The 25,152-nt window shown below is 40.3% G+C and overlaps 2 protein-coding genes across 5 annotated transcripts in view; one reads left to right on the plus strand and one right to left on the minus strand.

Moving 5' to 3' along the window:
- The window catches only part of LOC117348941 (C-C motif chemokine 4-like), a 48,979-nt gene that overhangs the window by 8,609 nt on the left and 15,218 nt on the right, over positions 1–25,152 (plus strand). The gene's annotated exons all lie outside the window — the stretch shown is intronic.
- On the minus strand, positions 17–24,630 carry LOC117348940 (C-C motif chemokine 4-like). Of its 3 annotated transcripts, none has more exons than XM_033921632.1 (3): positions 24,526–24,630; positions 2,327–2,438; positions 17–570 (listed from the first exon to the last, which is right to left on the minus strand). In XM_033921632.1, the coding sequence occupies exons 1-3, from the start codon at positions 24,548–24,550 to the stop codon at positions 447–449; spliced, it is 261 nt and encodes an 86-aa protein (XP_033777523.1). In that variant the 5' UTR covers positions 24,551–24,630; the 3' UTR covers positions 17–446. The 3 variants fall into 3 exon arrangements, with proteins under 3 accessions (XP_033777523.1, XP_033777522.1, XP_033777524.1); XM_033921631.1 differs by lacking the exon at positions 24,526–24,630 and adding an exon at positions 6,921–7,145; XM_033921633.1 differs by lacking the exons at positions 17–570; positions 24,526–24,630 and adding an exon at positions 6,921–7,145 and having other exon boundaries at positions 2,323–2,438.

Below are 25,152 nucleotides of genomic sequence, written 5' to 3' on the forward strand. Positions count from 1 at the left end.
ATGAAAGGAAGCAATGAACAGAAGAAAATAATTTTTATTGCAGAAATTAAGAATCTCAAGGCCTTATATTTCAGGCTCCTTGGGGGAGAGGTGTGCTGGCCAGCCAGCTCCAAAAATATATATGTATTTACATAGAACACTCACTATAAAATGGATAAATAATTTAAGATTTTTCCAAAATAAATAATCAGAATCTGGAATTAACTGATCTTCTCTTAAAAGTAGGTGATGCCACTGCATGACTGAAGTCATACAGTTGATGAAATCATGTCTCACATTCACTGGTCAAGAATAAGCAATTCATAGAAAGTAAAAAGTCAATTGTACAAAAATAATCTTTGTCTTTTTACGTAAGAAGTAATAAAGAATTAATCTTTAGGATTAGCTGTCCATAAGCCTGAATCATGGGGCATTTCTTATATAGAACCCCAAAACTTAAGGTGCTGTTAAAGGTTCCTGGGCAGGCTGGGCTTCAAGTTCTTTGATTTCATTTCCAAATGGTTCACGTGATCTTGGACCCATGTTGTTTCTGGACTGGTGCAGATTTCTCGGTTCCTCCAAGTGACAAAGCTGTAGAAAATATGGCAGCTGGCATGTTAATGGGAAATCCAGCATTACACATTCCCCAGTTATGCCTCTGTTTTATGTCCTCACCCTATTTTAATCGTGAAGGTGTGATTTTAAAAGCTTTAAAAGTCTCAAGAAAAAAAGACACTGACAACAATGACTGTACCCAGATTCATTTAAATAGATCTTTAAGTGGCCTCAAATTTTTAACATACTGGCCCGTAAATGCAGCTCTGATAACTCCTCTCAGTCCTAAGTTGTAGCACCTCCTATTTTTTCAGTATAGAGTCCCATCCATACAAAAAGGTCTGTCAGAATACCTAAATCCTGGTATGCAACACCGTATGGTACCCTAGTCATCATAAGAACATAAGCATCGCCATGTTCAATCAACCACAGTATCCTGACAGTGCCAGTTCAGGTCACAAGTACCTGGCAAGATCCCAAAGAGATTTTATGTCGCGTAGCCCAGGAATAAGCAGCAGATTTTTCCAAGTCCATCTTAATAATGATTTGTAGGCTTTCCTTTTAGGAACTTGGCTGAACCTTTTTTTAAACCCTGCTATGCTAACCACTTTTACCACATTCTCTGGAAATAAATTCCAAAGTTTAAATACACATTGACCCGCAGATTCTGTATATGGTGCCCAAATTTGTGCACACGCCTGAGATGCATGTGCTAACCAATAATTGGGTGCTAATAACCAAATACTGAAGTTAATCTACGGGACAGATGGTGGATACGTAGCTTGCTGAAATGTGTGATGTGTTGTTGTACTGATGTGGTTATTGTCTTTGTTATGTTTTTTGTGATTTTATTATGTATGTTATTTTGTAATCCACATAGAATCGCTGGATATGCAGAATATAAATTTTTTTAAATAAACAAACTGGCACTCGTTAATATTTGTGCATGCATCTGACTGCATATTATTCTTAAGGCAGCGTGTCTAACTCCCATGTGATCATGAGAGGAGTATGGGCATGTCAGGGGCATTCCAAAAAATCTGTGTGAATAGTTGTAAAATATTGGGTCAGTGTATTTAATCTGGCACCCAAAGTTAAGCATGAGATCCACTCTTAAGTGCCATTCTATAATGGGCTTGTGCCCTTTACAGAATAGCACATAGCATCAAGTTTGTCAGTGCCTAATTTTGAGCTCCATTTATAGAATCTGGCCCCAATTTATTTTAAATTTACTACTTAGTAGCTTCATTGCCTGACCCCTAGACTTCATATTTTTGGAAAGAGTAAATAAGCAAACTGATCCTTTCTTGTCAATTTGTGGAATACTCTGTGACAGTGGTGTAGTGAAGAGGGGGGTGGACCACTCTGAATGCTGTCTTGGTGGGGGCTCTGGCACCTCTCCACCCCCCATGCCCCCCCATGCCACGCTTGTGCCCTTCCTTCCCTGCCCCTACCCCATACCTCTTTAAATCTTTGCTAGCATGAGCAACTACTCTGGCCTGCTGCTCACACCAGCCTGACTCCCTTTGAAATCACTTCCAAGCTGGAAAAGATTTAAAGAGGTACCAGGGTGAGAAAAGAGGGTGTGAGTGTGACATGGGGGTGCAGCGGAAGGAACGGCACCCCTACCCTCGCTATGTCACTGCTCTGTGGTGTGGACTTTTCATATGTGTATTAAGCATGTGAGCAGTGAAAGGGCTTCGGGCTCTACGTATTTCACAAATGAACCACTTTTGTGGAAATTATGCTATAATCATTTGTGGAGCAATGGTTGTTTTGAATGCCAACTTACATTATGGCTGGCTGGGAGCACCTGCTGCTGGTGTAATAATATTCTCGGATATGCTTTCGAGGTATCTGCCGTGCTGAATAACTAAAACAGCAGGAGGTTGGGTCAGATCCCGCTAAAAGGAAGAACAGAAAAGAAACCATTAGTGCAGGAGAAAATATACCACCAAAAGTCTCAGCGGTTTCCAAAACGTTATACATAAAAGCATAAAAATATACATACACTAAAACATAGCAATCCGAAATCATCACACATATAGCTATTAACACAGGAAAAAAAAAATAGGCCCCTTTCCTTAACCGTGCAACTCAAAGCTTCTTTTTCCAGAGGCTTAATACTGGAGACAGGTTGGTGAAAAAGATTCACAGAACTCAAACTAACTTTCTTGTTGTACTATATTCCCCTCTAGATGCTTTCTTAATGTACCTCCCATGACTCCACTGAGCAGCACCAAACTCCTCTTTCAGTACCCAGAACGGCATTCTCTACCTTGAGAAATCCCCAAAGTTCTCCTTCTCCTTCTGTGCATCCTTGTATTGTAATGTTTACCTTAGGGTTTCCGCAATGTATTAATGTATCCTTTTCCTTCTGTAAGTCACCTTGAACCTCAGTAGGCACAGTGTGACGCACAAATGCCAGAGTAGATTAGAAATGATGAAAAGACTCTCACGCGTGATTTGCAACCAGGCTATATCACATCTTTATAATGGGACAGACTGAAGGTCCATCAGGCCCAGTATCCTGTTTCCATCAATGGTCAATCCAGGTCACAAGTACTTGGGAAGATCCCAAAAGGGTAAAAAGGTTTTTATGCCAGCTTATCCTAGAAATAGGCAGATTTTCCCAAATTCATCTTACTAATGGCTTATAGGCTTTTCTTTCAGGAAATTAGGCAAACCTTTTTTAAACCCAACTAAGCTAACTGCTCTCACCACATTCTCTGGCAACAAATGCCAGAGTCCTAGTATTTTTAGAAATTCACGCCTACCTATTCCACTCCACTCAGTATTTTATAGATTTCCGTCATATCTTCCCTCAGCCATCTCTTCTCCAAGCTGAAGAGCTCTGGCCACTTTAGCCTTCTCATAGGGAATCGGTTTCTAGTGCTTTGATGTTGCGGTGGTTCTGAAGATTTGGACATGGCCTAATAGTGAGTATTGCAAGGAGGAATTGGTTCATTACAGGAGCATCCTTCCTCCTGAACCATTGCTTCATCCTCGTGTTAACAGGAAAGTTGGTGGGTATTCAAAATCTCAGGGCACTTTTCACTAGGTTATCCAGTTTGTGACACTCAGGAGGGCCCTTCAGCAGTGAGCAGAGCCTTACAGACAGTTTTATCACTGTTCTTTAATTGCGACTGTTTTATCCATTATTTCCCAGATTCTATAAAGGTTGCTCAGCACCACATGCAAACTAATTAGCTGATAAGCCATTAATAATCAAGTTGGAACTGATTAGCATTTATGTGCTATTCTATCACACTGTGCACCTAATTGTCTCACTTGCAACTGAAAAGGGGACTTGAGCAAAATGTAGGCATAGTATTACAGAATAGGGCCATTTACCTGCCCAGCTGACGTTAGCATGAGCTTAGACACTGCTTAAAAGTAAGTGAAACGAATAAAGTTACATTGTTTCTCTCTGTTCTGCTGTGGCTCTCTTTGGAATACTATATTTTACAATGGATTCCTCTTTGGTAGAACTTTAAGTGGTGAATCTCGACCCTGAGGAAGATAAGAGTGAAACATGGACATGTCGGGAGAGGTGACCCTTATAATGATTTAAAGAGCAGATGAGTGATTTTGTACTGCTATATCATTTATAAGTTTCAAGTTTTATTAAGGTTTGTTGTACAGGCAATGTCAAATACTTCAATACATAGTTATTATATTGTTAAAAAAAGCAAAAAAAGAAGAAAAATGATCCCTATGAAATCATGACTAAATTCAGATGTGATCCTATGAAAACGTTGGCCACATCAATGAGTATATAAATGGCTCATAATAGCATACTGAAAATCCGTTATAAATAAAAGAATTGATTTAAATTATAACTTGGGTAGAATTTGTTATTATACTGCTATGGATATTCTCTGCCTCTGAACGCCAGTAATTGTGGACTTTCATTTACGAGTTGCCCACCAGCATTTACATCGGGTGAAATTCCTCGCATTCAAAGCTGGGCGTGGGAATTTGTGCTAAGTGACTGACCCTTGTAGAGTTAATGCGTAGTGGGGATCTTAACAGCATCTCACTTTGGACACCATTTACTAAATCTGGCCCGATAGGACAGCAGCTGAGTTGTAATGAGGTCCTGAAAGGCATTACCTGCTTTGCTACAATCTATGCAATTAACGCTATATCAGGCCATTGTAAATAAATAAATGCTTAAATGTAGGTGACTTGATATAGGATGAAGGGGTATGGGCACCTACTAAAGTTTGCAAAAACATACCTATTCTATGCCTATTGAGCCCACCGGTACAGACAGGGAAAAATGCTTGAGTACCTGAATAAATTCATGTAAAAACCGTTCTGAGCTCTCCTGGGAGAACGGTATAGAAAAATGAACAAACAAAAATAAACAAATATTTATTTATTTAGCCCGTCCTCTCAAGAAGCCCAGAATGGGTTACAGCAAAACATTCACCATAAATCAGATAGTAATATATAAACTTCACAACAAAGTAAAAACATAAAACAAAATACATGACTTAAAAATGTTTAAATCAAATTCGACAAAAGAAAAACATAAAACCAGGATAAACAAGACAATAAATTCATAAGAAATACATTTAAAATGAATACATTTTTGCCATTGCAAACTGCAAGTATTTTATCTAATGATGAAATTATATAGAAAGCAGATATGTTTTTTTTACTGTGTTGTGAAATGCCAGGTATTTGCATATGGTATAGAGGTACTCATTTTCAAAGCACAGAGACTTGCACGGTCTCACAGTGACATATATAATGTTGTAAGTTCAGGATGGGCTGGAGTTAGCTTTGACGGCAGCTCCAGCGGAGGGGAAGTGAAGGTGATGCTGGACAGACTTCTATGGTCTGGGTCCCATATGTGGGAAGCCAGACCAGGAGGGACTGGAGTAGGTTTTGACAGCACCTTCGTGGCTGAGGAAATGCAAGAATGGATCAGTGCAAGTAGAGGTCTCGCCTATCTTGGAGGGAGGGGAAGACATCTTATAGTTGAACTTAGCAGGTAAAATGAATAATTACTGGATTGTTGGTTCCATATTGCTTTGATAATGAGTGACTGCTGGCCAGACTGGATGGACCACACGAGTCTTTATTTGCCATCATTTACTATGCTGTTCTCTGCTTTGAAAATCAACATAGGGACCTATATACCTTTATGAAACAGATTTCTATAATACCATACCATACTAGAAAGGTTAGGGCTCTTCAGCTTGGAAAAGAGATGGCTGAGGGGAGACATGATTGAAGTCTACAAAATCCTGAGTGGAGTAGAACGAATACAAGTGGATCAATTTTTCATGCCTCAAAAATTACAAAGACTAGGGGACGCTCGATGAAGTTACAGGGAAATACTTTCAAAACCAATTGGAGGAAATTTTTTTTCACTCAGAGAATAGTTAAGCTCTGGAACACATTGCCAGAGGATGTGGTAAAAGCGGAGAATGTAGCTGGTTTTAAGAACGGTCTGGACAAGTTAGTGGAGGAAAAGTCCATAGTCTGTTATTGAGAAAGACACAGGGGAAGCCACTGCTTGCCCTGGATCGGAGCATGGAATATTGCTACTCCTTGGGTTTTGGCCAGGTACTAGGGACCTAGATTGGCCACTGTGAGAATGGGCTACTGGGATTGATGGACCTTTGGTCTGACCCACTAAGGCTATGTTCTTACCATACCATATTGTTTCTTATACCTGAAGACATCAACTGGGAATCACTGCGGCTTACATAAGATTAATAAGGTTAGCAACATAGACATTCTGAATCATAGCAGGAATATATAATAAAAATGGATGCATTTTTAGTACCTTCCTAAATTGAAGAGGATGCAGAGAGGAGGGTACGGGAGCATGCCACAGCACCGGGCACTTCCTACCCTTGCTACGCCACTGTCCACAGATCGCCCTTGACTCTCCTCCACTGATAAATTACTTCTGGCCAGAATGTAAGTATTCTGCATCCAGTGCATTTTGTGTAAGTAGCAGCGGCTGCCGACCACATATGTGTTTTTGAACATTGACCTTCATTAGTTCAATGTTCGTTCTACCTATTTTAGGATGATTTAGGACTGTCTGGAAACTGTTTCCTTCAACCATCTAAAGCATTCCTCTGTTGCATAAAGCAAGACCCATTCCCACCTGAGACAGTGCCCTAAGTGGCCTCTCAGAGACAGGTGGCAATTTATTTGCAGTTAATAAATCAAAGAATGTGCTCGGCGAAGTGATTAAACCATATTCCTTAATCCAGGCTGAGCGCTTTATCCATCGGTCAGAGTGAAGCAAGGGTGTAGTATTGTACCTGAATGTTTCTCACCACTGCACAGCACAAACTAAGTTTTAATATGATGATTAGTGGAATAAGGGAAACAAGAGGAGAAACAGGACTCACCAGGCGCAGACAGAACTTGGGAGCAGAAGGCAGTGAGAAGGATGGCACAGAGGCAGAGTTTCATGTTGCTGTCAGTGAAGGGCTGATCTCCTGGGACCAAACTCGTTCAGTCTCTTCCTTCTTCTCCTTGCCAATTGATCTCTAGCCTCTATTTATTCTAGATTGGAGGCCGGTCAGGGGTAACAAAATGGAATTTCCATGAGAGCAGAAAGCTGATATCATGGAGCAAATTCAGCAGTGCAAGAAAACCAGAATTGGTTTAATAGGAAATGGGGAGGGGGAGGTGTGAAACTGTTGGTCAGTACAGGGCTGAGAGGTTCTGCTTTAATAACTGCTGGAGGAGCTGCTGAGAGCTGTGGTCCACTGAAGACAGGATGTGACAAGGCCATGGTGAAGTCATTTTTAGCATTGTTAGTTGTTAAAACACCCTTTAGTGGTTATAGGGGGAAGCTCGTTTTTTTCTGTGACATTACTGCATTTATTTTTAAGTGATTGAATTGAAATATAAATGTACGGAGCTGTCACTCAGCTCTCCCTCCATGCAATCTACTGTCTCAGTATCTTTGATTGCGTGACCAGAGAGCACTAGATGTGGTGTATTTAGATTATAGCAAAGCCTTTGACACTGTTTCAAGTTTATTAGGTTTTTATATACCGCCTTTCAAGGTTATCTAAGCGGTTCTACAATCAGGTACTCAAGCATTTTCCCTATCTTTCCCGGCGGGACTGGGTTAGGAACTGCTCAAGTGGAAGGCGACAGAGGGTCAATGGAGATGGCTCTGAGGAAAGGGATGTTACTAGTGGTGTGCCATAAGGTTCAGTTCTTGGGCCTGTTCTTTTTATTTTGGTAAGGACTGTCTGGTAAGGCTTGCCTCTTTGAAGATGATACCAAAATCTACAATAGGGTAGACAACCCTGATGGTATCGATAACATGAGGAAGAACCTAGCAAAGTATGAAGAATGGTCCGGAATTTGGCAGCTAAAATTTAATGCTAAAAAGTTCTGGGTCATGCATTTGGGCTGCAAAAACCTGAGGCAAAAGTAAGTTTAGGGAGTGAAGAACTTTTGTGCTTGAAAGAGAAGCGGGATTTGGGTATGATCATATGTGATGATCTTAAGTGGCCAAACAGGTTGATGCGACAGTGGAAGCTAGCAGGGTACTTGGGTGCATAGGGAAAGGAATAGCTAGAAGGAAAAAGGGGGTAATTATACCTCTGTATAAGACTGGTGAATCCTTGCTTAGAATATTGTATACAATTCTGGAAACCATACCATCAAAAACTTATAAACAGGATGGAGTCAGAGGAAGGCTACTAAAATGGTCAATTGTCTTCATCACAAAGTATACAGTATAGGGTACAAACTTCAAGATCTCAATATGTTTATGTAGCCCTGGGAGGAAAATCACATATAACTATTATTGACACATAGAAATAATGCTATTCAAAGGTGAAGGCATGCCAGGTCGTATAAAGGCACGTGGTAGATGGATTAGGTATTGACATTATGCCAATCGATATCCATAATAATTTAGCCAGGAATTTATATATCTACCACATGCCTTTATTCGATCTCGCATGCCTTCACCTTTGAATAGCATTAGTTCTGTGTGATTTCCTCCCTTTAATGAAAGTCAGTTATTTGCATGTCCCATCCTGTAGTTCCTTCTAATCTGTGGCAAGATTCACAAAGCAAACCGATTGTATACCAATCCGTTTGCGACCCCTTAGCGACCAAATTTTCCTCCAACCCGATTCACTTATCTCTCTGCCAACCATCCTCCAATCCGTGCATGCAAATGAGGTGAAACGCATGCAAAGTAGGCAGGGACGCAATTCACAACACAAAATTTCACATCCGACTGGGCTGTCCAATCAATAATAATAATAATAATAATAATAATTTATTTCTTATATACCGCTATACCGTGAAGTTCGAAGCGGTTTACAATAAAGATACATTTGACAGTACATGGGATAGAAACGATTTACAATAAAGATACGTTTAGTCAGTACATGGGATGCAAGTGATTTACATTAAAGATTCATTTTGTCAGTACATGGGATACAAGTGGGTTACAGTAAAGATATATTTTGTCAGTACATGGGATACAAGTGGGTTACAGTAAAGATATATTTTGTCAGTACATGGGATGCAAGTGGGTTACAATACAAGTGGTTTACTATCAAGGTGCATTTTGTCAGTGTAAGGGATACAGGTGGGTTACCATAAAGATATATTTAGTCAGTACATGGGTTACAATAAAGATACATTATGTCAGTACATGAGATTCAAGGTGGAAAGTAAAATTAGTTTCGGGCCTTGGAATTAGGGGGCGAGGTGGAAGGGTCATGGCGAGGAAGAGTTGGGTATAGGAATTTAGAATTTGTTAAATAGTCGAGGTTGCAGGGATTTTCTAAAGTCTGCGTATGTAGTGGCCTCAAGTATGGGCTTTCCAAGCCATGTGTTCAGCCTAGCTGCCTGGAATGATAACATTCTATCTAGAAACTTTTTGTATTGGTAAGATTTCAATGAGGGGTAATTAAATAGGTTTGTTCTGCAAGTGCTCTGGTTGGACTCGTTGGGGGAGAACTGGGAGATTAGGTAAGCTGGAAGAATCCCAAAGACAGCTTTGTAGCAAAAACAAGCAAACTTGAAGAGGACTCTGGATTCTGCGGGTAACCAGTGGAGTTTCTGATAATAAGGGGAAATGTGTTCCCATTTTTTTAAACCGTGGATTAGTCGGATCGCGGTGTTCTGAATTAATCTCAGCTTGTTGAGGTTCTTTTTATAAGCTCCTAGGTATATGATGTTACAGTAATCTAGGGTGCTTAAGATGGATGATTGTACTAGTAAACGGAAGGACTTTTCATCAAAAAAATTTTTAATAGTGCGAAGTTTCCAGAGGACCGAAATACATTTTTTAAACAGTAGATTTGTGTGGTTTTCCAGGGTTAGGTGTTTGTCAAGTGTTACCCCCAGAATCTTTATGGTTTGGTCAATTTTGTATTCTCGGCTCTGTAGATGAATTGAATTTTCTTTTATGTTTTCGTTGGGTGATGCCAGGAAGAATTTGGTTTTTTCTGTGTTGAGTTTCAGTTTGAAGGCCATCATCCAGCGCTCTATTTGATTTAGGATGTTGGTTAAGGAGTTGGAAAATTGTGACGTTAGGGCGGTTAGCGGAATCACTACAGTAATGTCATCTGCATAGATGTAGAAGGTGAGCCCTAGGCTTTGTAGCAGGTTTCCTAATGAGCTGAGGTAGATATTAAAGAGGGGGGAACCCTGAGGTAATCCGCAGTTGTTATTCCAGCTATGGGAAAGTTTGTCATCTTTGAATACCTGGTAGGATCTGTTCCTGAGGAATCCCTGGAACCAATTGTGAGCGTAGCCTGTGATGCCTGTGGTTTCTAGGCAGTTCAAAAGAATGGTGTGATCTACTAGATCAAAGGCGCTACTTAGGTCCAGTTGTAGGATCATGGCGCTGGTACCTTGGGTGAGGAGGGCGTAAAGGTGGTTAAGTAGTGAGGCCATGATTGTTTCGGTGCTGTGACCAGGTCTGAAGCCTGACTGGTTGTTGTGCAGTAAGTTGAATTTGTCTAAATATGAGTTTAGTTCAGCATTTACTATCCCTTCCATTATTTTGACCGCAAGAGGGATATTTGCGATAGGTCTGAAATTGGTTAGGTTGTTGGGTGGTTCTTTGTTGTTCTTTTTAATGGGTGTTATTACAATTTGACCTAAGTTTTTTGGAAATATTCCTGCGGTTAGTTGTAGGTTGATCCTGTTGAGTAGTTTGGTTTTGAAGATGATTGGGGCTGCTTTCATTACATCTGGGGGGCAAGTGTCCAAGCTGCAGTATGATTTGACGTATTTGTTGTAGAATTTGTTAAATGTTTGCCAATCGGTCTCACTAAAGTTGGACCAGTTCATGTCTGCTTTGGCGGCAACTAGGTCTTGTGGAATGGAGTAGTCCCAGTGGGAGTCTGGAGAATCCGTTATAGAGTGTCTTAAGTTATTTACTTTGGTGTTGAAGAAGTCCACCAGGTTGTCGGCTGTCACTGTGGATTCTTCTGTCAGGTTTGTGTGAGATTGAATGTCATATAAGTCATGGACCAGTCTGAAAAGTTTGCTGCTGTTTATGGAGGTGTTACCAATTATGTTGGCATAGAAGGTTCTTTTCTTTTCTTTGGCTGAGATTTTATAGCTTTTCAGCTTTTGGTGCCAGGCATTTCTAGTCTCTGGGGTTCCTAGTTTTGACCATTTTCTTTCTAGCTTTCTTAATTCTCTCTTTATCTCTAGGAGCTCTGGGTCGAACCAGCCTGTTAGGTATCTAGGTCTCTTCCTTTTTTTTTTCAGTGGGGCTATTTCGTTTAGTATGCGGGTGCTGGTTTTGATCCAAGAGCACATAAATTGATTGTTTTCTTCATCTTGGTTATGAGTGATGTCATAGTGTGACCAGAATTCAGTTGGGTTAATCAACTGAAGAAATGACTGCTGGGAACCAGTCAAAAACGTCTTTCCAATCCTGCTCTGCCCAGATCTCTTGTCTCCTGTCTCACCCTGAATGCCGTCCTGCTCTGCCCCGTGTCTCCCGAATGCCGCCCTGCTCTGCTCCGCACTGCTTCATTCAGCACAATCTCATGACTCCCTGTAGCTGTGAAAAGTCTTATCTTATGCAGTATAAACTCCTGCCCTTCCCCGCCTTGATAGCCTGTGGTTTTAACCCACGGATTTAAAGTGGGTTAAAACCACAGGCTCGCAGGGCTAAAAACTAGTAAAAAATAAAAAAAAAAAAAAGGGAAAGTTAAAATTTTTTAAAAAAGGTTGCAGCTCGGATGGGCATGCGCAAACCATCTACAGATGGTCTGCGCATGCGCGGGGATCGCACAATGGTGATCCGATCTGCATATTTTAGCTTCCAGAATTCGTCGGACCTGCCCGAATCGGGCCCGATCAGGCAGGTTGATGAATCTAGCCCCTGGTATAACCATTGCATTGTGCCCTCTGATGTATCATATTACAGTTTACAACTGTGCTCACAGTTTGCCATAGTCCTTTTTAAAATCTCCACTAAAGAATTTATTCTAGCCACATAATTCCTTGCTTTATAAAGCCACGGTAAATGCACCGAAGCCCACTCAATTCCTCTGGGCTTCAGTGCATTTACTATGGCAGAATCACTACCGTAGCTTTGTAAATGGGAACCTAAAATAGATATATGACACCCCAATCTAATCTAATGTAATTTAATTTAATCTTTTCCTATATATAAAATTATTTGTTTGTTCTGATTATGTCTGTCTGTCTCCCAGGTGTCCGGTACATTGTTTAAATGAGGACTTGGCTGTGTCCCCATAAAGATTTGGCTCCTGATGCTGTGTCTGATTTCTTTGCTCTTTCACTAGTAGGAGAGAAAGGGATTGAGAAGGGAATTTCCTTGTATCAGAGTTTAAAGCATATGTGGCTGACTTTGCTTTATTGAAACCACAAGAACATAACATTGGAACATAAGCGTTTCCATATTGGGACAGACCGAAGGTCCATCAAGCCCAATATCCTGTTTTCAACAGTGGCCAATCCAGATCACAAGTACCTGGCAAGATCCCAAAGAGCAAAACAGATTTTATGCTGCTAATTTATGAATAAGCAGTGGATTTTCCCAAGTTCATCTTAGTGCTTGAAACTTTAGTGGTTTACATGAACTATAAATGAAATAACATTACCCAGCCATCTGCATGGGTAAAGGGGAGAGAAGCAGAAAGATACACAATGTATGTACAGGGGTTAAATGAAAAATAATGCCTGTAATTCATCAAGTCGCTAGGACTTAAGCACGAGTCAATGGCACCATAATAACTAATGGCTTCACCAACATACCTATTGCTTAAGTGATGATATAATGGTTAAAAGACAGCAATAATGCCTGTAACTTGCCTGTATAGGTATGTGTGACTCACAAATGGATGATTAGATTAGAGGTCAGCGTGCCAGATTAAAACTTAACTTTAAAGCGATCCGAGGGGGTGTGTAGGAGGGGGAAACCTTCCCCACACTTAGAAGTGTTGCCGCTGCCGTTGGGGGTAGGGGGAACCTACCCACTTAGAGAGGAAACTGTAATTGTTCCCTAAAAAAGAGGGAAAAATTACACTTTCCACTGTAATGGGGGCTGGTCCCCCCCCCCAACAGCAGCGGCAACACTTCTACCCCCTAAAAAAACCCTTGGAGCTCTTTAAAGTTAAGTTTTAATCTGGTACACTGAAATCCTGCGCGCATTTGTCCAAGTGGCTTTGTCAGTGTGCGGTTGTCCCACGTACTTTAGTCTATGTACCAACTTCATCATGTGGGCTTGATGTGACTCATATCTGGTCTGATATCTTCCCAAATTTATTTGTTAGCTCTCCTGGTGGTCCATGGCACTCATAGAATCCTTCTCTAGCACCAGAGTTCAAATGAGTCAATCCTCTTTCCAGTGGTAGGGAAAAGTATTTTATTTTAGAGTTCCGTTTATGTGTGCTTGTGTTATTTTTAATATCCTATATGGTATCTTCACTCCTCTTGTTCCTTTATCCTGGAATCTTTATAGATTCTCTTTCGCAAGAGGTGACCAACAGTTTAAACTATCTCTTCCTTCCAGAAAAGGGATTAAAGGAGTTAAGTCTTTTAATCAATCTTTGATTTTTAAATTTCCTCAACTTTGGAACGATCTTCTGTTCCTTTTAAGAAGTTCTGGTTTGCTTCAATCTTTCCGTAAGTTCTTAAAAACCACCTTATTTACTAAACACTTTGGAAATTAATTCATTTTGAAATCTACTCTTCTCCATGTTCTTTACCTGTCAAGTTAATTATTGTAAATGGTTTTGGGAAAATACTGTGGTATTTCAAGTGATGTATTAAGTTAATCTGTTATTATTTTCTGTACACTTGATGTAAATATAAAATGAATAAAGAATATAAAAAAAAAAAATTATTGTAAACTGAGTCAATCTTTCTCAGAATGAAGATTCGGTATATAAAACCAAGTATTAGATTAGATTAGAAGTACAGTATCACAAATAAGTCAAGTGTTTCAATGCCAAATTCAGCAAGACAAGGAATTATATTTTAAGGATATATTTCAGAAAATTGAATCAGAGCATGCATATGGTATAACCAGATTAGTTTATCGAGATATTAAGAGATTGAGGTAGACACTCCAACCTTGATTGGGAATGCTTAAAGACACCAATGGAATGTGATATTAAACAATTCAGAAAGCATTAAAATAAGATGGAAAGAATATATGGAAAATTTTTACAAGGAAAGTAATGTGGGAAATTGAAATGAAAACTGACACTGAAGAAGAGCCAGATATTTTAAAAGAAGAGGTTAAAGTTGCAATTGAAGCTTTATCAAACAAGTCACCTGGCAATTACAGTATTCCAAGCCAGTACAGCTCCAGACTCTCAGGGCATGAATGAGACAATAAAGCACAGAGAGAGGGATTTAGATTTGTCAATAGGACATCAGATGGATTCAGGAGAAAAGAAAACAGAGAACTAAACAGAAATGTAGGGAGAAAGCTAAACTTTTCCTTTATCCTTTAGAAATGTGTAAGATTTCTTTTTCTAAGAGTACTTTATTTTTATTTTTTGCTTTAATTTTTACAATCTATGTGAACTGCCCTTAGATCATTTTTTTTATAGGTGGTATATTTCAAATTTGTTTAAATTTGAATCTTACTGAGCTCAGGCCCTTGTTTGCAGCCATGTCTCACTGCCATTTAAAACTAAGACTGAGCTTCTTATCTTTCCCCCTAAACCCACCTTTCCTCTTCCCATATTCTCTATTTCTGTGGATAATACTTTCATCTTCCCTGTCTTATCTGCTCACAATCTTGGGGTCATTTTCGACTCCTCTCTCTTTCTTTCACAGATTCAACAGATTGCTAGAAACATAGAAGATGACGGCAGAAAAGGGCTACAGCCCATCAAGTCTGCCCACTCTGCTTACCCACCCCCTGTCTATGCCCTAATGACCCAATTTCCTTATCTTGACCCTCGTAGGGATCCCACATGGGTATCCCATTTATTCTTAAAGTCTGGCACGCTGTCTGCCTCGATCACCTGCCCTGGAAGCTTGTTCCAATGATCTACCACTCTCTCTGTGAAGAAATACTTTCTGGTGTCGCCATGAAATTTTCCGCCCCTGAGTTTGAGCGGGTGCCCTCTTGTGGCCGAGGGTCCCTTGAGAAAGAAAATATCATTTTCCACTTCAACACGTCCCGTGAGGTACTTAAATGTTTCGATCATGTCTCCCCTCTCCCTACGTTCCTCGAGAGTGCAGAGCTGCAATTTGTTCAGTCTTTCTTCCTGGTGGCCATCCGCTGAACCGATTCAATTCTGTGCACATCTTTACTGTTGTTTCTTTCTGAGCACACTACCAAAACCCTTATCACCTCTCGCCTAGATTACTGCAATTTACTTCTCACAGGTCTTCCACATAACAACTAGAGGAAATTAGGATAGACATGATGTAGGAAAAATTTGCTATCCCAGATTGGGAACATTTTAGCAAATTATATTCAAAGTATGCAAAAAAATATTGTCGTTTAGATATATGTCCAAGGAACGTATTGGTGAATGCCTCGCCTACCTTTAGAGCTCATCTCTATAAAAGGATTACTTCTCAATTTCAGTCCGGACAATTTGAAAAAAACCTAGGAAAAATAATAATAACCCCTATAGTAAAAAAACAGAAGGAGTCACTTGCTAGCAAAAAAAAACCCTAAAGGCCAGTTGCAAGTATCCCATTATTTGAAAAACTATTAGAGGGACTGGTGAATGCCAAATTGGTGAATTATTTAGAGAAATATAATATCCTACATGAAAATCAATCTGGGTTTCGTTCTGGACACAGTACAGAATCAGTAATAGCATCACTATTAAATCAACTCACCGTTCTGTTCAGTACTGGTACTAGTGCCCTGATCCTGCAATTGAATCTAAGCAGCGCTTTCGATTTAGGTGATCATGATCTACTGTTAAACTGCTTGGACTCAATCGGGATCAGTGGTAAGGTACAAAATTGGTTCAGAGGGTTCTTAGAACAAAGAACATATAAAGTGTTTTCCGATGAGAAATATTCTTCCTCTTGAAGGAACTCATGCGGAGTACCACAGGGCTCTCCTTTATCCCCAATGTTGTTTAATGTCTATTTAGTGTCCCTGGAGCATTTACTCCAAAGTCTAGAAGTAATGTTTTACATTTATGCAGATGACATCTCTATATTGCTACCTTGTAAGAACATCTCAAATGAATTAATTACTTGAGTTTCTATAATCTTAGAAAAGGTAGAATTATGGATGCTACAGGTTAGGTTGAAGCTTAATCCTGAAAAAACAAGGTTTTTTTTTGGCAAGCCCTAATGAGAAAATTCAAGAAAAAAGTATCCAACTGAAGGGCCAAAATTTTGAGATAGCATCTAATTTGAAAATTCTTTGGGTTACTTTGGATCGCACATTAACTTTTAGGAAACATACAGATTTATTAATTTAAAAAAATTATGCGCTTTTATGGAAATTATGAACCATTAAAAAGTTTTTTGATAGCGAATCTTTTCGATTACTGGTTCAATCTATTGTATTAACAACTTTTAGACTATTGTAATATAATTTATTTGGGGTTACCTAAAAAGATTATATTAAGACTTCAGTTGGTGTAAAATGCTGCAGTTCGCCTGATTTTTAATCTTAAAAAATATGATCATGTTAGCGCTTTTTATACCAAGTTGCATTGGTTGCCTTTTGGGGCCAGAGTGCTTTTTAAGTTCAGATGCATTTGTTATAAGGTGCTTTTTGGATTATCTCCCTCATATTTGTCCCCCCTATCTGAAACTTTCTTACTCAACAAAAGGAACTAGAAATTCCGGAAAGTTCATCTTCCCTACTCCAAAGGCCTGTCGTTTTAAGACCTTTTTAGACAGGACTTTGGAGTATCAAGCTGGGAAGATGAACTCCTGGCTAAGTCCGATGATTGTACAATCTAATTCTTACTTCACATTTAGGAAATCATTAAAGACCTATTTATTTGACAAATAAGAATATTAATTTTGATATATTTAAATGAGGTCTTTTGTTTCTTTTCTTATTGTCATAGAATGTTTTAATTTTTTAATAATTTTTAACATTATACTTGAATGTTTTTAACAATTGTATTACTTTTATTATATAATTTTAGATTGTACGTAGATAGTGTGTTCTATGAAACTGTACCATCTGCTGAAATGTATCAGTATTCTCCTGTTGTGAACCGCCCAGAACTACTGTTTGGGCGTATACAAGAAAATAAATTATTATTATTATTAATAACCATCTCTCCCCCCTTCAATCCATTAAAAATTCTGCTGCACAACTTATATTCCACCACTTTACTCCTCTCCTCTTGTCACTTCATTGGCTTCCTATTCATTTCCACATTCACTCTGCAGCTCTCTCCTTACACTCCTCCCCAGGAACTCCATTTGTCGGGTTACTCTCTCTTATCTGTACCCTTCTTCTCTACTGCCTACTCCAGACTCCGTCCCTTCTATCTTGCTGCATCGTATGACTGGAACAGACTGCCTGAGTCAGTACGTCAAGCTCCGTCTCTGGCAATATTCAAATCTAGGCTAAAGCCCACTTTTTCGAGGTTGCTTTTAACTCCTAACTCCCACTAACTTGTACAGTGCCCATATCCGTTTATCATGCCCTTTGTGACAAATTCCTTAACCCCTATTTGTCCTGTTTGTCTGATTTAATTAGACTTGTAAGCTCTGCTGAGCAGGGGCTGTCTCTTACCTGTTTAATGTACAGCCCTGAATATGTAGTAGTAGTAGAAGTAAGTGTGTCTCTTGCTGTTTCCTTTACTGTGGTTAACCAACCTTTTCCAAGACAAGTTTTAGCCTTCTCTACATGGTTGTAATGAAAACACTTAGGTACTGTCTTTATTTCCCTTTTTGAGCCTGGCCATTCAGCCACAGTGCAGAAACTGCTCCCTCAGCCACTGCGGGTTATGCAAATAAAATCTCCTTTATGAATTTCAGCATTTTTCATTTAGTGAGCTTTCAGCTATCGCTGCCAGTTTAAAACCTCTGCTCAAATCACAAGCCTTTTTCCACAGTTTCAGCTGTTGTTTAACCATAGGGATGTTGGTTTCCGCAGAACTCCATCCTCATCCACTCTCAGGCAAACCTCACATGCCACAGCCACCCACATTGTATAATCAGAGCAACCAAAGAAAAAATTCTCAATGAATCTTGTCACTAAACTTCTTATCTTAAGCGACTTTTCAGCTTGTTACGTAAATGAACTCCATCTACCTGGATCCAGGGCAGTAATAATAACTTTATTCTTCTATACCGCCATCACCAGTAATTCCAGGCGGTTTACACCAAGAGAAGCTGTACAATCGGCGAGAGTACAATCACATAGAATATACTAGTTACAGTCTTAAAAACTCCTAAGTTAGGTAATGAATTTGTCAAACAAAGTAGTCTTAACTGATTTTCGAAAAGAACAATAAGACATAGCATGATGGATACATTCATCTAACCAAGATTGCAATTTGCCTGCTGGAGGCCTCAGTTTCTATTTCCATGTCCCATTAAACTTCTGTCTCTCTCTCTTCCCAGTGCAGATTCATGGCTGCAGGGCACACCCCTCTAGCCAGGCTGGCTGTGCCACTAAAAGTGGACTAGGAATCTGCCTTGGGAAGGGGGTGGCACAGTCATGCATGTTGTGCTATGTTCAGCATAACCAAAACCAGTACTTAAAGTACTTGATGTCAAAATTTATTGTAATGACTAGTGTTTAAGCCCGTTATATTAACGGCTGCTAGAATAGATTAGTCTAATCCAGTATTGCTATTCTTCTTATGTCTTACCCCCATATTCAGACCCCCATTTTCTCTTTTACCTTCCCTATTTCCACTTTTTTCCACCAACTTAAAAATCTGTCCCCTTTCTCTGTCCTTCACTTCCATAGAACTCCCTCTGCTTTCCCCATCAACCTTTGCTTCTTCACTTATTCTTCGAGCTCCTATCTTCAGCCCCTTTCTCTCACATGTCCCCTTTTGTAGCCCCCTTCTCCCACCTCCCCCTTTTTTCATCCACAGCTCCCTTCTCTCACATATTTATTTGTTCCTCACTTTGAATTTTATAGACCATCAAGGATTACGAGAAGCTCAAACTTATTTACCTATCCCAAGCCAAATGGTGTTAGATATAAGACCTTTTTTTAAAGGACTTTAGCATTTCAGGCAGGCAAACTTCAATGTTGGCTTGGTGAATGTTTTCATCAAGCCGTGTCTTACTGTTCTTTTTGAAAATTAGTAAAGTCTGCTTTGTTTGACAAATTTATCACATAATTAGGCCTTCTTAACATTGTAATTATTTTACCATTTTTAATCTTGCTTTTTTTAATCTTATGATATGTATGTACTTCGTTGATTGTTCAGTTTCTTACGCTGTAAACCGCCTAGAACTCTTGGGTAATAGCGGTATAAAAGAATAATTTTTTTATTGTTATTATTATATTCCCTTTTTATAGTCCCCAACCCTAAGCCCCTTCTCATACCTGCTCTTCCAGCCCTCAGTTCTAGGCCCAGTCTCCTTATCACACATAGAAAAACATAGAAAGGTGACAGCAGAAAAGAGCTATAGCCCATCAAGTCTGCCCACTCTACTGACCCATCCTCTTAAGTCTATTCCCTAATGACCAATTCCTCAGCTCGACCCACGTAGGGATCCCACATAGGCATCCCATTTATTCTTAAAGTCTAGCACGCTGCTGGCCTCAATCACCTGCACTGGAAGCTTATTCCAATGGTCAACCACTCTTTCCATGAAGAAATACTTCCTGATGTCGCCACGAAATTTCCCGCCCCTGAGTTTGAGCGGATGCCCTCTTGTAGCCGAGGGTCCTTTGAGAAAGAAGATATCATCTTCCACCTTGATACGTCCTGTGATGTATTTAAATGTCTCAATCATGTCTCACCTCTCCCTACGTTCCTCGAGAGTGTAGAGCTGCAATTTGTTCAGTCTCTCTTCGTACGAGAGACCCTTGAGCCCCGAGATCATCCTGGTGGCCATCCGCTGAACCGATTCGACTCTGAGCACATCTTTACGGTAATGTGGCCTCCAGAATTGCACACAGTATTCCAGATGAGGTCTCACCATGGTTCTGTACAATGGCATTATGACTTCAGGCTTCCGGCTGTCGAAGCTTCTACTGATACAACCCATCATCTGCCTTGCCTTAGATGAAGCCTTCTCCACTTGATTGGCAGTTTTCATGTCTGCACTGATGATTACTCCTAAATCTCATTCTGCTGAAGTCCTAGTTAAAGTTTCTCCATTCAAGGTGTAAGTTCTGCATGGATTTCCGCTACCGAGGTGCATGACCTTACATTTCTTAGCGTTGAAGCTCAGCTGCCAGGTCGAGGACCATCCAATGTAAGCAGGTCCTGTGCCATACTATCCTGCAAATTGCATTCACTTACTGTATTACATAATTTGGCATCATCGGCGAATAATGTTATTTTATCCTGCCTTCCTTTTCAGCCCCCAAATCCAGACCAAGAACCCTTCTCTCGCAACTCACCTTTTGCAGTCCCAAGCTGCAGCCCTCTTCTCCGAACTGTCTTCTTTTAACAGCCTCCTACACCAGGTCTCTTTTCCCAAGAACCTCCCTTTAAAGCCTCCTTCCCTCACATGTCCCCTTTTTTTCAGTCCCAGCTCCAAACCCCTTTTTAGCCCCCCCAGCCCCCTTCTCCCACCTACCCCTTTTTTTCAGCCCCTAGTTCCCTTCTCCTATTTGACCCCTTTTGCCTTATTATTAGACATTCAGGGCAGTTTCATTTCATGACCTATCTACTGTATAACTTCTATGCTAGCCCTCAGCCTGCCCTTAACTCCGCCTCCAAGTCTACTGCACACATTCATGCATTAAAATCATTCATAAGAATCAGAGTGAGTGAATTAAAAACAAAAAGGTCAGTGCAGATGTTATAATTCTTTTTGAATACACGACCCTCAACAGTGTATTACTGTGGCATCATATGCAAAAGTCATGCTATGCTATTAAAGGAATCTTGAATCTGAGCTCAAATTATACCACGCCCCAAACCCCCCAGCCTGCTCTGCTCTAAACATCACCCGGAATTCCTCCCCTCTGAGCCACTAATGGGACTCCTATAATTTACGCCTCCTGGGCCCCTCCTCCTAAAGAATCATATGGGGACTACGCCCCTTTTAGCCACGCCCCTCACCCCCCATCTCTGTCAGGCTTCGGGATTACTCTTCCTCTAAGCCACGCCTCCCGAGACCCCTCTCTGCTACTGACGTGTTCGGTTCCAGGCAGCTGTACTCATGTTCTCCTTTTCTGACTTGCTTCTCTTCTGTTTTCTGCTGACTGCGCATGCGTTTTAATGTGGCACGGAGGCACGGAGTTTCAATTGCGCATGCGCTAACTAAGGTATTATTATTATAGATTCTTCACAAATAATTCAAATGGTGCAGGTAAGCAAACATCAATCCATATAACACACAGTAATGAATTGTGGTACGGACTCAACACCGTCCATGTTTCGGCTGTGAACGCCTTCTTCAGGGGTCCTAGGGAATTATGTATGTACATGAATGCATGAAAAATAAAAGATGAATGTAAGATGTGAGTAAATAGTGAATAATATAGATGATAGGATAACACTGAGCTGAGAGATAGATGATAAGAGCTCATTCAGACAATAATGGAAAAATTAAAATATGATCTGTGGAGAAATAACAGAATAAGGTGCCAAAATGTGACATGCCAAAATAGAAATAAGAAATGAGTATGTGTTGGAAAAAGTGAAGAAAGATGAAGAACTATGTCAACTTAGTTAAAAGTGAAGAAGTAGTGGCAGGAGAAGCTGGTGGATTAGATCTTTCTACTAGAGAATGACACGGGGGAAAAAAATCTGTTCCCATCACTGCCCCATCCCCGGCCCACTGTCCCCTTCACCACCCCATTACCGCCATTCCCTTCACCGCCCCGTCACCGTCACTACCATCCCATTCACCGTCCCGGTCCTCGCAGCATCCATACAAGCCTCAGTACTGCAATATTTAGCTTATTCCTTCCTTATAAATCAAAGTTCTGGTTGCTGAACTGTTGAAACAGATGTTTAACTGGCAGGGCTTTGTTTATAAATTTTTATCAACACAACTAATATACTAATATAAATAAAAAGGGGAAAGAAAGACAGTGCAATTGATGACTTAACCAGCCGCCATTTTGTTTAGAATTTGTTGTAGTCTATATCAAAACAATAGCTATGTGTTCTATGAACCAGATCAATTACAGTTTTTTTTTGGAAGGCAAAGCTATCTCAAAGTCTCCTGATGTTGATAACCCAGTCATTTGAAATTAGATTAACAGTATACTCTGTATTTCTTTATTTAAAAATTTTCTTATGTAAATCTAATTTCCTGAGGATGTGACTAGTTTCTCTTTCATTTTATTTTGTGGACTATGTTCTTAAATAATTAATTGGTCCTATTTTTCTTCTTTAAAAATTTACCCCCTCCTCTACTAAGGCGTGCTAGCCGATTTAGCGTGTGTTAAAGGCTAACGCATCTATAGAATATAATGGACTCTTTAGCATTTAGCGCGTGCCAAATCGGCTAGCACTTCTTAGTAAAAGGGGCCCCTTAGTATTTCCTTTGTTCAAAGTTTGATCTTTAATGTAAAAATAAAATGTAATTTAAAAAAAAAGTAACATAGTAACATAGTAGATGGTGGCAGATAAAGACCCGAATGGTCCATCTAGTCTTCCCAACCCGATTCAATCTACAAATTTGTTGGTTTGATTGAATCAGGTTGGGCAGACTAGATATGGTGAGTGAATGCTAAAAAAAGACAAACCTTATGAAAACTTTGCAGCAGTTACCTAGATTTACGTTCACTCGGGGCCGTAATCTTAAAGAAATTCTGTCTAGTACAAATGACAAGCGGCGAGTGAAAATTGTGGGAGGCCATGGGAAATGTCACAATTGTGTATACTGTAAATTTGCTTTGGAAATAGATTCCTAATAGTAGTAGAGTGTTTGTGTTGCATGATAGAACCAATTGTAACACGAGTCAGGTCGTGTATGGTATCAGGTATCCTAGTCAAAAGTGGTATGTAGGACAAACTAAACGTAAAATTAAATACCGTATTGCCCAACACTTAAGCAATTTACGTCTAGTGAAAAATGATATGCCCTTAGTAGCCCATTGGGTTCAATACAGTCATACAATGGATGATTTTAAATTTGTGGTATTGATGACCATTCAATTATTTAGGGGGGGGGGTATATTTCTGACATATTAATAAAGAAAGACCTTGAGCTCCAGGTACATTACGTAGATTGTGAGCCCACTGTGACAGATACAAAATAAAATTTAAAATTGTGAACCCACTAGGGATAGAGAAAATACATGCATATAATGTGTAACATAGACAAATGAAGGCAGATAAAGACCATATGGCTTGTTTAGTCTGCCTAACCATGTCATCTACTATCTCATCTTCCTTAGAGATCCTGTATGCTATAGGAGAGGTCTTAGGCCCCTCCCCAGTGCATCCCAGGATGTACCAGGAAGGGGATGGCCAGCCATTTTGAAGAGGCAGGCTTGCTGGCAGGAGTGAGCGTCTCTTCTGTCGGTCTTCTATAAAAGGAATGAGATTGGGGCGGCCCACTAGACCAGCAGGACTGGTGTGGGGAGTTGTCAGATGGGAGCTTGCTGTCAGGGCGGTACCGGAGAGGTCAGAGGAGGGATAGCCCACTAGACCGCCAGGCTTGGTGTGTTGGGAGGTTGTCAGGGGAGATCCCCGACCATGCAGCAGAAGGGAGCGGGCATCCCTCCTGCTGATCTTCCTTATGAGGTGGGAGGGCATCAGCAGGGGGGCAGCAATGGTGGAGGAGGCACCAGACCTCCAAGCTTTTGGGGGGCTCTATTTAGGAGGAATCGGGGCCCTGCGTAGTGTTGGGTCTGAGTTGCTTTATTTTCCAATCAGTGCTCAAGCACTGACAGGAAAGTAAGGCTGCGATAGTTCAGATGCTGCCGGTAAATATCAGTATCATTCCTTGAACATGAGCATCAGAGCTTTTACTGCAGTGACTTGCAATTAAAAAAAACCCTAAAGCAGATTAATAAGAGGGGGCTTTTACGAGCACAGCTAAAAATCAAGAAAGAAAGTTGTTTTCCACATTGAACAGAACCCTTGTCATTAAGCTAAAGCCCAGGCAAGTACAGGAAAATGAAACTAAGTCTGTAGAGAAATAACTGGATTTCACAACACCTGACCTTTCTGCTCCAAAAGGGGCCAGCATCCAGATGGTTTTCTTTGTCTCCCCTCCCTCACCCAGATTCAGAAAAAAAAAAACAAACCACAACACTTTTGTGACATCAGCACTATGCCATTTAGGGAATTCTGTTTCCTTTCATTGGAATTCCCCATCATTATTCCCAGCCTGGGATAAATTGTGGAGGAAAGAAATGCAGATCAGTCAGCAAAGAGGAGGAAAAAGAGTTTGGTCAAGACCTGAAGATCATTCCCATACCCAACAGTATGAAGTTCTGTCTCATTGCTTGCTGTTTTCTTCTCCTGGCTTCCGTCTCTCGTATTCTCTCTGCTCCTGGTGAGTTCTGGCATCATATTTCTGCAAACTAAATTTGGGGACTGATGTGAGGCAGGGTTGAAATGGAAGCTTTGATGCACAATAAAAACAACGCCTGATGTGGCCATCTTTTGCCCATAAGGCCATGTCAAAGGGCATCTAGAAGGAACAAAAGGCAGTCTGCAGTTCTGCATAAGGATTCTCCAAACAAAGTTTTGGCGAAAGCAGGGTTTAAAAAAGGTTTACATATGTTCCTAAAAGAGAAGTCCATAAGCCATTATTAAGGTGGGTGTGGGGAAATCCAATGCTTATTTTAAGCAACATAAATATGCTTTACTCTTTGGGATCATGCCAGGTACTTGTGACCCAGGTTGGCCACTGTTGGAAACAGGATATTGGGCTTGATGGGCCTGCAGTCTGTCCCAGTATGCCAACTATTATGTTATAAAGAAAAATAAATGCTACATGAGCATTTCAGGTGTGGGTGTTAAAGAATGTGTGTAAATCATAGTATGCTATGTGCGCTGCAAAATACATGTCATCAGAGATTGGCATGTAGTAGATTATGGT

The sequence above is a fragment of the Geotrypetes seraphini genome, chromosome 15 (assembly GCF_902459505.1).
Source record: "Geotrypetes seraphini chromosome 15, aGeoSer1.1, whole genome shotgun sequence".
Taxonomy (NCBI): Eukaryota; Metazoa; Chordata; class Amphibia; order Gymnophiona; family Dermophiidae; genus Geotrypetes; species Geotrypetes seraphini.